Genomic DNA, 13,313 nt, shown 5'->3' with positions numbered 1-13,313 from the left:
GAGACCATAGCACCAATGCATCAAACTTGTAAGAGGAGGGTGCACGGGAGAAGAAGATAAGGGTATATGCCCATGATGCAACAGAATATGGGGGGTAAAGGTAGAGGTGATGCCTTCTGCTCTCTAAGCACCTCTGCTCTAATACTATGTCAAAATAATAGATATGCTTTGATAACATGTCAAAATAGTATGATAGAACGGTATACACTCGTACCATATCAGAGAGAGAGTTGGGTTTGCAAGGAGAAACATAGTGTACGGCAAACACAAAGAGAAGAAGAAACTCAAAGAAAACACAAAAGAAGAAGTATTATGCTAAATGAATCAAGTTGGTACAATGGAGCCGAATCTCTAAAGATGACTACTTTGCCATGCCTAATCAAGCGGCAACACCTAAAGGAAACCTATACATTGAAGGGAGCGAAGCACAATCCTCCGGCAGTAAGATATCAAAGGTAATGCTGAATGAAGAAAAGGACAGCTAGCTGTAGAGGGAGCAAAACGCAATCCTCAAGAGCTGTCAAAGATGAAGGATTTCAGCAATGAAGGATATGTTGAAATCTCTCCAAGATGATGGCTACTATCAAGGCAAGTGTTGGGCAGCCAACTGGAGAAGAACAAGCAAGAATACCCGATAAAGATCTCTCTATGTAAGTGGCTGCAAACAAACGACTCTTGGGCAGCCTTTCAGGAGTGAAGAAAACACAAAACGCACATATCTGATGTAGGACTGATAAAGAGGATGTAACTTGTGGTAGACGGCCTGAAACTGTTGCAAACAAGCTTGATGATAACCCCAGGTGAGGAGGACTGATGCTAGATGATGTAGGCTGCAAAATGCCAAGTGGAGATGGATGCAAAAGCCACGAACCATAATGTCCTCCTTGCAGGGTATGAATGACAATGGAGAGGACGGAGAAAGAAGAAGAATATGGAAGAGAGTGACAGTGTCAAAAAAAATGAATGTGTGGGATCAAGAGAGCGATAGTGCTAGAAGGAATGAATGAATGTGTGGGATCAAGAATGAAGGAAGGCAGTGCTGTATTTTCAGGCATTGACTGTCTCAAGTGGCACCCCAACTCTCTTGAGTGGCACCCAGTGAAGTCTCTTGGGTGGCACCCAAGCTCTCTCTAGTGACGCCAAGATACTAACTAATGATCCAAATAAAGCCTTTTTGAGGCTGAATGGAAATCAAAAATAGGAATCAAGTAGAGGAAATGTACTAAATGATTTGGTTTCTCAATAGTTGTATGACAAGGTATGTTTGTTGACTAGTACTCGTATTCCAGATGGCATTGGGGTAATGCTTCTAATAGGTTTTTTGGTGTTATTGATGATTAGTTCTTCATAGGGAGCTGCTACTTTGAGGCCCTCACAAACCATCATCGACAACCAAGAAGACCATGTCACTTGGGTAGCATTAATTGCATGTGGTTTGTTCTTATTTTTATCTTGATGTAATAGTTAGTATTAGGATTAATTGTTATATTTTATATTTTAATGTTAGCATGAGTGTAAGGAACACAAAAACCTCTCAAAAGAGACACATACATCTTTGTTAATTGAGATGAATGCGATCATCATTACCAATATGCAGTCCCCCTCCTTGAAGCACGGTACATGCTTGAAGCAGGCCTCCAACCTATCTTTGACTTCTGGAGTAAACACATATGTCTGACACAATGATTCTCAAGCAACAACCTACCTTGTGAAGTGCTAACACTACTTGTCTACCAACATAGCCTTGCCCACCACCAAATCTACATGCACAGCACCAACCTACAATCTCCCCGCTAATTAGTCCACCGTCATCATAGCCCAGACACCCCACCAATTCCCTATTAGCCACCACCACAGCCTTGACTACCCCAAGGTTGCATTCCATGAATGTACGGTGAGTTTCGTATGGTACCATACCATACATTCACTCATTTTTTTGGGCTGTTACACATTCAAACTTCTCTTCTTTCACACTCCTCCCTCTTTCATACTCCTTCCTCTTCCCTTCTCCCTCACCTCAACCCTTATAAAAGGACAGCATCCTCCCCCCATCTCACCACACAAATCAGCCTCCATCTTTATTAATCTCCCTCTCTTGAGCTCAAATTTCAAGCCACTATCTTCTTCAAGCACCCTACTCTCTCTCTCCCTCTCCCTCTCCCTCTTCTTCTCCCTTTCCCTCACCTTCTCTTCCTCCTCTCCCTATCCCTCTTCCTCTCCCTATCCCTATCCCTATCCCTTTCTCACCTTCTCTTCCTCTCATTTCCCTATCCCTCTCCATCTTCTTCTCCCTCCCCCCCCCCCCCCCCTGCTCCCTCTCCCTCTCTCTCACTTCTAAGTTTCATTCATATATATTACATCCTCTCCCTCTCCCTCTCCCTTTCTTAAATCCCTCTTCCTCTCCCTCTCCTCCTTTCTCCCCATTCTTCTCCACAATGCCTAGGCTTCTTCATGATCTATCTTTAGGTTGCACATTTTATATGTATGTAGGCTGATTTTATATATATAATTTTATGGTTTTTTTTTAATGAACATACGAAATAACGTATTTTCTTCCTAATATTTTTGTGCATGTTCCATACTGTACATATTCACATATTGAACGTATCGTACTAAACATACGAAACCACCTTGCTCTCCCCTACCAATCCCATTTACCATCTGCTTGCCCTACCACTTCCCTCTCCCCTTTGTCAACACAACTCACCGCTACAGCCTTCACCTCAGCCCAAGCCACCCTAGCCCTTCCCGTTTGGACTACCCCCCAAACATCACCCAGCACCCACACCCACCCACCACCACCACACACTACCCCCACACACCCACACCCCCTTTCTTCCCCTACCCCCCCCCCCCCCCAACTTCCCATTCATGAACACGTCCTGCACCTCCTCATCCACCCTTGGAACCTTCCTATGATTCCTTGCATAGGAAACCTCCATCTCTCCTTCCCCTATATATCCCAACAAGCAGAACAACAACAGATTCTGGCTCCAATAGACCAAGAAGAACTCACATCAAAGACACATGAAGCTACCATAATGTTCGAGATCACAGTCAGTCCATCATCTCCAAGGTTTTCCTATGTTGAGCTAAACATGCATTCTAAACTTAATTAGCTCTTAATTACACAGCCCCAAAACTCAAAATTACCAAACTATTATAAAACAAAAATGCAATCCTAGAGAGTTTCTATGTCCCATAAGCCAAACCCTAATTTGGGAGGACCCATCCATCTATAAATAGATAGGATACCCACCACTCAGCCTTAATCTTGTTTTTGCAGTTTGCAAGTGCCATATCTCTACTATCCACATCTTGTTCGCTGAGGCTATCTCAATTTGAGCTACTGCCCACTGATGTGCATCATCTGGCACCTACTATCCGGCCTTCTCCATCAGATGGCAACTGTTTTCTGCCTGATTTTTACAGCTGATCAGTTCGCGACTGTTGTCCACACTTTTCCCAGCTTGTCACCTGCTATGCCATGTGGTTGTTTGCCTATGTCTTCTATTGTATCACCATCTGCAGCCTATGTACAATGTTCTTAGGCAGTCGTCTACTCTTGAAATGTAAAGAAATACTTGTCTATAGATGACAAGCACAATCATACAACAAAGCACAAACTGATAAAGAACATAGTTAGGGTTAGGGTAACTTAGAGACAATGAACATTGAAGAAGCTAATGAATGTTGAATATATATGATGCTCAATGCAGTAAATACACTATGCAAAGGTGAAATACTAACCCCCAAACTCCCATGTCTCAAGGATGGGATTGAGAGTATGAGCTAAGAGTGTGTCGTACTCTGAGGGATCCCCAAATGCATCAGACAGCCTCCGAGTATGGCAGCAGCAAACCCAGCTCAAGTGTGGCCAATGGTAGAGATGAGCAGATTGAGGTAAGAACAACAAAACACAGCTTGTTTTGATGATGTGTCCGAACTTCCGTGTCTGAAGGATCAAGGCAAAGAGTATGAGATGGAGAGTGAGTCATACCTCATAGATCCTGAAATGCAGCACATAGCTTTTGAGTATGTCTGGTAGCAACAAATGCAGATTAGGTGTGGCCAGATCAATGAAAAACAGGCTAATTGAGGCAAGAACAACAAGACGGGCTAATTGAGGCAAGAACAACAAAAGGCAGCATGTTTTGATGACGTGATAGGCTGGCAAAGATGTAGAACGACAAAACACAAGTTGACATGACACGTGGCAAGAAGGCAAGGACCCTTTGTTCAATACCTTGGCCTCTTTGGTGGGAATCCTCTCCTGTTTTCTATCTAGATTTTGACACTAACCAAAATTCACAGTACACCCTTGCTTCCCCCCTCCCCCCACAAAAAAAAAAAGGGAAAGAAAAAGAAACAACCAAACAAACAAACACAAAAAATCCTTGATCTCCCCCCCTCCCACCCCGAAAAAGAGAATTCTGTCAATAGCACCTCGGCAAAAGCCCCTAAGGTAGATACAAGTACAAGGAACTCTGCCAAGAGTAACTAAAATCCTTGAATTTGTTGTATGAGCTCCCAAATGATTTCAGCATCAACCTGGCAGCACCAAGTTGCCCATTCCTTGCCTTCATTGTCTATTAAGGTTTTGTCTTTATTCACAAAACTAGAACCAATTTTTCATAGTTTACCATGTTACTCATAAAATTAGATGCAATGTTTCACAGTTTATCATGTGATCATTTAAATTTTATCAGCACTATTTAAAGCACATGTAGTGTGGAGCTATTTAGGAGTGTTTCAAAGACAAACCTAGATACTTGAAAATCATATACGAGAGCTTGCTATTGCAATGCCTTTTACGAAACCTTATGCAATTGAATAACTCTGCAACATTTACAATCATACCTGAGCTTGACATGCACACCATAATAAGATTCATATGGCATTTCAACTGTTGTAAACTCAAAGGGGTACACTTTACGATCCAAAATATCTCCTGGTACATCCAGCTCTCTCACTATAAAACCAAAAATTCAGATTATAATCATGCCAAGCTAGGCAAATGCAAGTTAATGCAACTAGACTAATTGATGCTTTTACAGTAAGTATAAAGAAGTTAAAACTTTAAACAACAAACTTAAGAGCACAGTTAGAACAACGCGCCATAACTTTTAAGTCTGATGGAATCTCTTTTAACTCACATAACTGATATAGAACAACTAAAAATTACACTCAACTAATTTAGCAGGACTGTATAGCTGACAGAAACAAAATCCTGGATGGGATAAGAGAATAAACTCTCCATCCAGAATTAAACGTCCCCTTGCTCTCACTCTGCATGTGAACCACTGCATGAACATGCATACATTGTCATTCACTGCTACAGTCACAAAGATGAGCGGAACAGCAAATAATAGTTCATACAATAATAATTCTTGTTGGAGCTGCAAGGAGAAATGGAGATTGCTCATTGAGAGAGAGAGAAAGAAAGAGTATATTAACATCTCTAAAAGGCCAATGTGGCCTATGAGACCAAAGCAATACATACAATGATGGTGTGTTTTCTCATCTAGAACAGGAAAATATGAAAAAATGAAAAACATGGCTATAAGACTGAAAAATGAAATAGTGTCCTATGAGAGAGAGAGAGAGAGAGAGAGAGATTAACGTCTACATAAGACCAATATGGCCTATGAGAAAAAATCCAAAGTACATCCATGTCTGATGTCATCTCATCAGTAATGTGAAGATAAAATTAAAAGAAGTGGCCTTTGAAACAATGCTAAGAATAACTTTACAATAGAACTATGCTAGAGTAGAACCATGTCTAGTGTTGTCCCATCAGTAGAAAGAAAAGGAAACCCAAATCTAACAAAACTATGTGCAGAAAAATGTGGTGGACACTATAGGCTATAGCTGACCTCAAGATCTACACATAATCTTAGCTATGATGCGGTCCCTAACTGCTCCACTGATATGCTTGGTGGTGAGTCTTTGGTGTCTCATGATAATGGCTCTAATTTGACTGTGGTGCCACCTCCTCAGAAGAGGTCCTCATAGATGGGGTCATTGTGCTCGAGAAGTGAAATGGCTCTATCCAATGTGACTCCACGGCATGGAATGGGAGGTGTTTGGCGGGGTGGCTCTATCTCTGCAAGGTCACTAGTGCCAGTAGGATCAAATCTGTGAAAAAAGTCTGTCACTGCTCTCTGTGGGGGTCCCTCTAAGTGAGCTGGCCTCCTATCTCACAGTAGTGTTGTGCGGCATCTCTGGACCTCTAGAAGGAAAAGACCTAGGCATATCCAGTCCTCACACTCCATGATACAACAAAGAGGTCCAAAACCATCACGCAAGAGCCCAAGGTACCATAATCATCTGTCATAGTATACTGCACATCTACATATATAATGCTCCTCTGTCTTAGGCTCTCGGCCACAAAGCAAGCAAGTCCTATCCTCTACTAGAGTATCTGCACATCTACCTACCTCCAATTGTAGCCTATTAGAGGAAGTACGAATTTGTCCAATAGTAGCCCGTATGCTTTGTGTGTGTGTGTGTGTGTGTGTGTGTGTGTGTGTGTGTGTGTGTGTGTGTGTGTGTGTGTGTGTGCGGCCTCATTATTGGAGAGAACGCTGCTCCATGCATGGACCTTGTTTGCTCCACGCCCTTGTGTACTGTCCTCCTCATCCCCTTCATTCATATGGATTGCTACTGGATAGCTTGTTAGAGAGTTTTTGTTCATGCATTGTGTTCTTTTGTTAGCCTTTTGGCTTCATGACAGCTATTCCCTTTTTGTATGGTTGGCTTGAAGGCCTAATGTATTCCTGAAAAGGCTATGATTGTGCTTGGTTGGCCATAAGGCATGATGTAAATATTTCTATAGATTAATTCAAACTACTTCACAAAGAGAGAGAGAGAGAGAGAGAGAGAGAGAGAGAGAGAGAGGAGAGGCATATATTAACATCTTTGGCCTATGAGACAAAATCATGTATAATGCTGATAGTCACTGCACATCAAAAAGTGACGTGTTGGAAGTGATATCCTGTAAAAGAAGTCAAGGTGGTGTACGAAACAAAATAATGCTCATATAGGGATACAATGGGAGAATGAGATAGTAAATGCCTAGCTATGGCTAAATGATACTTGTATATCTAGTTCCACCCCAGTGGATAGAGCATGTCATATATCCCCAGTGAAATAAGTATGAGGATAGCATCTCAACTGGGACCTCAACTCTATCACTTGCTACTCATCTCGTTGGCGGATCTCCCTCATCTCTCTCTGATGCAGCATCTGGGTCTAGTATCCCTATATCCGCAGGCAACGTGCTTCTCTGATCTCATCCACTCTCTGGACTATCACCCCTCTCTATATAGGTGCCATGTGTGTGGTCAATGTGTAGAAGAAATCACTAAGCTGCGACTAATGCCGCCCACTCTGTGTAGTGTCAGCCTATAGTAGTAATGTGCACAACCTCTGAATCTCAACTAGGAGCTAGCCCAAGTGGCACTAATGCGAGGACTCCATGACTATTCTAAGTGAAGTGTCTCCTCCAAATAACGTAGGGTATCTAGATGGAACTATGCCATAGTCATGAAGGACGTGGAGATGTTGCTGTAGACCCTCCTGCAATTCAAAGACTAGAACTATGTCGTCAACATAAAACATAATGAAGACAAGTATACCTGCTATCTCCACCCCATCACTATCACCGCGTGTCATGTGATCTTCTATCTCGTTGATGTAGAGACCAAAGAGTGTGGGGGAGAGAGAACATCCCTGCTTCACTCCAATGGTGCTAGAGACCACCTTTGAAAGTCCTCTTGGGTCTCTCGCTCAACCTACCACCCTCTCATGCAGTGCATAGATGCCCCACATCATGTCTGATAGGATCCCCAATGTCTCTAGCCTCTGTAATAGTCTATCTCGTGGAACTATATCTAAGGCTTTCCAGAAATCCACAAAGAAGTAATAAAGCCCCTTCTTTTGATGCCAGGAGGCATATTCCACGATGGATTCCGTGAGTTTTTTATCCCACGATGGATTCCGTGAGGTTTTGCGGTGGATTTCGTAAGACTATATTTATTTGCCGGGGCTCGTACACAAGGTGGATTCCTTGTGCGAGAAGTTGATTTGTAACTGAAGACTGCTAGGTATTCACTATTGTTTGTTTATTTTATTTATAAACAATTGTGAATGCTTCAGTTGATGTGTAGAGCAAGTAACGATGGCTTTGGGTAGCACTAGGCATTAGCGTAAGTCCATGCGTAAATTTCATAATTATGATTAGTTATCTTAAGTATTATATACATTATTATGCATTTATATGATATTGTATTATTAAAATTATTACTCTATTTGTAAGTTATAAGTTTAAACTTCTTTAGTAATAATTAGATCATTGTCCATAGTATTATTAATTTATTTGTTTTTTTTTTCGGTAGAATGTGGCTGATTATATTACTCAAAAAAAACTGATTACAACGGAGTGCTCATGCTCAACAGAGTAAATTCAAGCTGATGCAAAGTCACCACTACATCATGTATACAAGCCTCTCAAGGCGGTCTAGGGGGGATGGAGGCAAGAAGCCATGGGGGAGGGGTATATCGCCAAACGGGACTGCCTACCTGCATCACGAAAAATAGACCCTGGCCGCCCCAGGTACACATGAAGTGACCACGGAGCTCCTGACGAGCCCTGGACTCGCCTTGCACCTGGTTCCATCGGCCGCGGAGGGAGTGAACGATGGAGGTCCATAGCTCTGCTAAGGTCGCAGGTGCTGCGAGTCTCTCACCGCCGAAGGCCACCTGGCATCGCGCCTTCCAGATGTGCCAACCAGTAAGACTCCCTATGATCTCCCATATCTCTGAGCGGTCCGTTGTGGGCTCCAGTACCTGTCGGATAGGTAGAGCTTCCAGACCAACCACTGCGCATGACCCTGGCTCGATCATGAAAATCGTGTCCTACATCCCGACCTCAAACAGAAGGTGATAGCCCTGACTAACTGCCTACCAACAAAAAGCTCCCCATGAAATATACCCGAGGTTGGGGGCTATACGTCGAAGGATACGGCATGCTCCTCTCCACACAAGCTGCGCCTCCTCACAAGACCAAAGGCAATGCTTTGGGGTTTCTAGAAACTGCTGTGTGCAGCGCTTACAACCTCCCTCCTTCTCCATCTAGGCAAGCCAACTTCCCACCGCCAATCCTCCATGTCCCACCAACCATAAAAAATATGACACCCGCATCGGCCTCCAACTATCCCATAGGCGGCGCCAGAAAGTCCGTCAGAAAGGCTCCGTGATGCTGTGCTCCGCCCAATGCCTGCTACGTGACGGCGCCCAGTCCATATCCTCCTGCATCAGTACATGTCTGCCAATCCTGGCAGTGTATTCTAGGAGCCTGGGTGGCTTTTTTGCAACCGCAGAGGCCGGCCATAGCCACTCTCCTGGGTCCCACTCCAGCTCATCAAGTGGTCTACCCTCCCAGATCCAAAGGCGCCACTCCTTGAGCTCCATCCAAAAATCATAGGGGTCCAGTCGCCAAGTCTTCCCCTAAAGACCCACCACCCGAATCCTCCTCCATGAAAGGGTGGCAATCCCCTCATCCTGTTGCCCTCTGTCAAGGGCCAGACGTTCCCCCTCCTAAACGGTAAAGAAAGTCCCCTCGGGGGCGCCACCCACTCTACCTGCCACCTGAAGAGGGATGCCTGCTGGAGAGAACCTGGCTGCCCATACTTCCCCGGCCTCTATCGGTTCTCAAATCGGGGGGGTAAGCCACTCCGGAGATATTGCCGCGTCTATCTCTCTTCTCCTCAACTCCACTCCTCTCATGCATCCTGATACTCGCTGTAGCACCTCCTTGTCTGCCATCCTGTACACCTCCCGCCATGTCCTAATGGAACGAGCCAGGCCGGCCTCCCACCCAGCCCACTAGATGTGGGGCGCTTGCCAATATGTGCCCCTTCCCTATCTTTGACCTGGAGGTTCCAGATCACCGGCTGAATCGTCTACCAATCATCTTTGCTAGAGCCTTATAGGCCACTAACAATAAGGTAATCGGTCTCCACTGGGATAGCTCCAACCGGTCTCCCCCTTTGGGGAGGAGGCTGATGACGCCTGCCGAGAGCCTCCCTGGCATCTGTCCTAAGGTGAATATCTCCTGGAAAGCCCTCAGTAGGGAATCCTTCGCCACCTCCCAGTAGGTCGTGAAGAAGGCCTTAGAGAGGCCATCCTCCCCCGGGCATTTTTGCCCATCCTGTGTATGGAAAGCCTCCTCTAGTTCCTTCTCTATGAAGGGGACTAGGAGGGCATGTCCTGTCTCCTCTGTGACGAGGGACGGGATGCGATCCCATACCTGTTGTTTACATCTCTGTCCTCTAATTGAAGTTGTCTCCTACTGGAAGAGGCGTATATAATAGTCGGTGGCAATCTCCATCACCTCATCAGGGCTAGAACGGGTCCTCCCATACTGGTCCCTAAGGCTACCTATCTACTCTCCCGCGGTGCGGGGCTGGTGCACTTGGAAGAACTCCTTGCACATCGTATCTCCCTTCCGCGCCCAGAAGGCTGCTGAATTGCGGAAAGAGAACTCCGAGCGCCTATCCTCTAGGCCAGTAATGGCTGCACGCGCACGCACCTCCTATGCGTGGAGGATGGGATCCCCTGGTGTGAACAATCAGAGACAGAGACAAGAGTGAAGAAGCAACAGTCAGAGCAGAGTGCTCTCTCACTTTTTTTATCATTCCACACACCACTTAGTGAATGTACAATCTAAGGTCACAAAGGACCATTCACACCAAAGCAGTTAAGTCCTAAGCACTGCCTTATTTAATGTCCGCATAGTGTGGTACAGCTGGGCAACTTAAGTGTCGGGTATGGTCATACCAAAGATAGTAGATCGAGCTTGAAGTCTTAACACTCCCCCTCAAGCTCAAGACAGCATCTGCACACCAAGCAGCTGTCTAAAAACACTGAACTTATCTTTACCCAAGGACTTGGTAAAGATATCCGCAACCTGCTTATCAGTCTTTACATGCATGAGATCAACTCTCCCTGCAAGAACCATCTCTCTGATGAAGTGGTAGTGTACCTCTATGTGTTTTGTCCTGGCATGGTATACTGGATTCGTTGCCAGGAGTACACTATTGAGATTGTCGCATAATAAGGTCACTGGAGCATCCACCTGAATATTCAAATCAGCCATAAGCTTGAGCAGACATGAAATCTCGCATGCTGCCAATGCACCACCCCTGTACTCTGCCTCAGTACTAGAAAATGCAACCGTTGGTTGCTTCTTGCTACTCCAGCTAATCATGCCACTTCCAAAGCCAAAAGCATATCCACTTGTAGATCTGCGATCATATGAGCATCCTGCCCAATCCGCATCTATGTATCCAACCAGTTTCAAGGGCTTATCTCTCACATAGAACAGCCCATAATCTATAGTGGACTTAACATATCTCATAATCCGCCTAACAGCATCCAAATGTGGCTTCTTGGGCTTCTGCATAAACTGACTTATGAGCCCAACTAAATATCTCAAGTCCGGCCTAGCGATGGTCAAGTAGATCAGACTTCCAACCATCTGCCTGTACATAGTCACATCCTGAATTTCAGCTCCAATGCTAATGTCCAGCTTGACATTCTGATCAAGAGGTGTATCCAATGGTTTGCATTCAGCCATGCCATACTTCTTCAGCATTTCCATGGCATAGTGCTTTTGCATCAGCCATAAACCATTTTCAGCTGGAACTACCTCAATGCCCAAGAAATACTTCAGTTCTCCTAGGTCCTTAATGTCAAATTCAGATTTCAGCATCTTCATTACATGCTGTATGCCCAAGTCATCATCACCAGTGATTATCAAATCATCAACATATATGACCAGCACTACCAAGCCACTGTCACTCTTCATTGTAAATAGGCTGTGATCAGCCCTACCAACAGCAAATCCCAATCTGTGCAAGTAGTTACCGATCCTAGCATGCCAAGCTCTCGGAGCCTGCTTCAGCCCGTACAATGCCTTTTTCAGCCTGCATACATAATGCTGAAAATCAGGGTGAACATACCCTTCCGGCTGAACCATATAGACATCCTCTGCTAAGTCACCATTAAGAAAGGCATTCTTCACGTCCATCTACTGCAATTTCCAGCCTCTAGCAACAGCCAAAGCAATCACGGTACGTATGGTTGCCATCTTGGCAACAAGGCTGAATGTTTCCTCATAATCAAGTCCATACTGTTGGGCATACCCCTTAGCAACCAGCCTGGCTTTGTACCTTTCCACACTGCCATCCGACTTGCATTTGATTTTGTAGACCCATTTGCAGCCAATGGTCTTTTTCCCTTCAGGCAGTGGCACAAGATCCCATGTCTTATTTTCAGCCAAGGCATTCATTTCTTCATCCATAGCTGCACACCAATTCTCATCTTTCACTGCTTCAGCATATGTACCTGGTTCTTTGATCTCCATCACTTTTGTCATGTAAGCATAATGCTTTGCAAAGTAGCCATTGTACGTCAACCTGTCAACAGGGTATCTGACCCTCTGTGAGCGTCTAGGCTATGGTGCACTACTCAATTCCCCTCTCTCATGAGGCGGAATGTACTTGCTTTGCCTTGTGCCAGGCATATAGACAGTCGAAATACCAAGTTCACTGTCTAAAGTGTCAAAAGACTCATATCCAGAAGTCATTCTACCAGGTGTCATCATACCAAATGCATCCTCAGTAGCTTTCACTTTTCCTTTGCTGTCCAAGGCATCATATCTCCCCCTCACTGACACACTGGTGTCAGTGGACGGTGAGCTCCTCAATCTCCCTGTCCATGGGGATACTGTCTGACCACTAGGACCTGTCATAGCAGTGCTCTGCTGCAAATCAACAGTAGATACATGAGTAGAAGGCATATCCGATGGCAATGCAGCCGGTGATACATACCAAGAGCCCATCTCATCAAAGATAACATCCCTGCTCACCAAAGTTTCCCTGGTAGAGGGATCATAGCATTTGTATGTCTTCTTCTCCAGTGAATATCCAATGAAAAAACATTTATGCGCTTTTGGATCCAGCTTCTTCCTTTTCTCATCTGGAATGTGCACATAGGCAAGACAACCAAAGACTTTCATGTGAGTTACATCCGGCTTATAGCCATACAGCTTCTCAAATGGTGTCATCTCATGAATACCTGCAGTGGGAGTCCGATCCAAGATATACATGGCTGTCATAACAGCCTCAGCCCAATAATAGAGCAACATATTCTTCTCATTCATCATGGTACGAGCAGCTTCCATCAAGACCCTGTTCTTCCATCAAGACCCTGTTCTTTCTTTCAACTACCCCATTCTGCTGAGGAGT

At 44.7% G+C, this 13,313-nt stretch overlaps 1 protein-coding gene across 3 annotated transcripts in view; it reads right to left on the bottom strand.

Moving 5' to 3' along the window:
* LOC148014791 (vacuolar protein sorting-associated protein 26B-like) overlaps positions 1–13,313 on the bottom strand; it is a 136,331-nt gene that overhangs the window by 65,064 nt on the left and 57,954 nt on the right. For all 3 annotated transcript variants that reach the window (XR_015688484.1, XM_087666120.1, XM_087666121.1), the window contains one exon: positions 4,861–4,972. Coding sequence is in view for 2 of the 3 variants with exons in the window: in XM_087666120.1 (XP_087522246.1) it covers positions 4,861–4,972 (112 nt within the window). In the remaining variant the exon portion in view is untranslated. The remainder of the gene's footprint in view (positions 1–4,860; positions 4,973–13,313) is intronic.

This window comes from Lygodium microphyllum, chromosome 24 (assembly GCF_053477565.2).
Source record: "Lygodium microphyllum isolate KBCC chromosome 24, Lygodium_microphyllum_v1.1.10, whole genome shotgun sequence".
Taxonomy (NCBI): Eukaryota; Viridiplantae; Streptophyta; class Polypodiopsida; order Schizaeales; family Lygodiaceae; genus Lygodium; species Lygodium microphyllum.
This window is presented reverse-complemented; position numbering and strand designations above follow the sequence as displayed.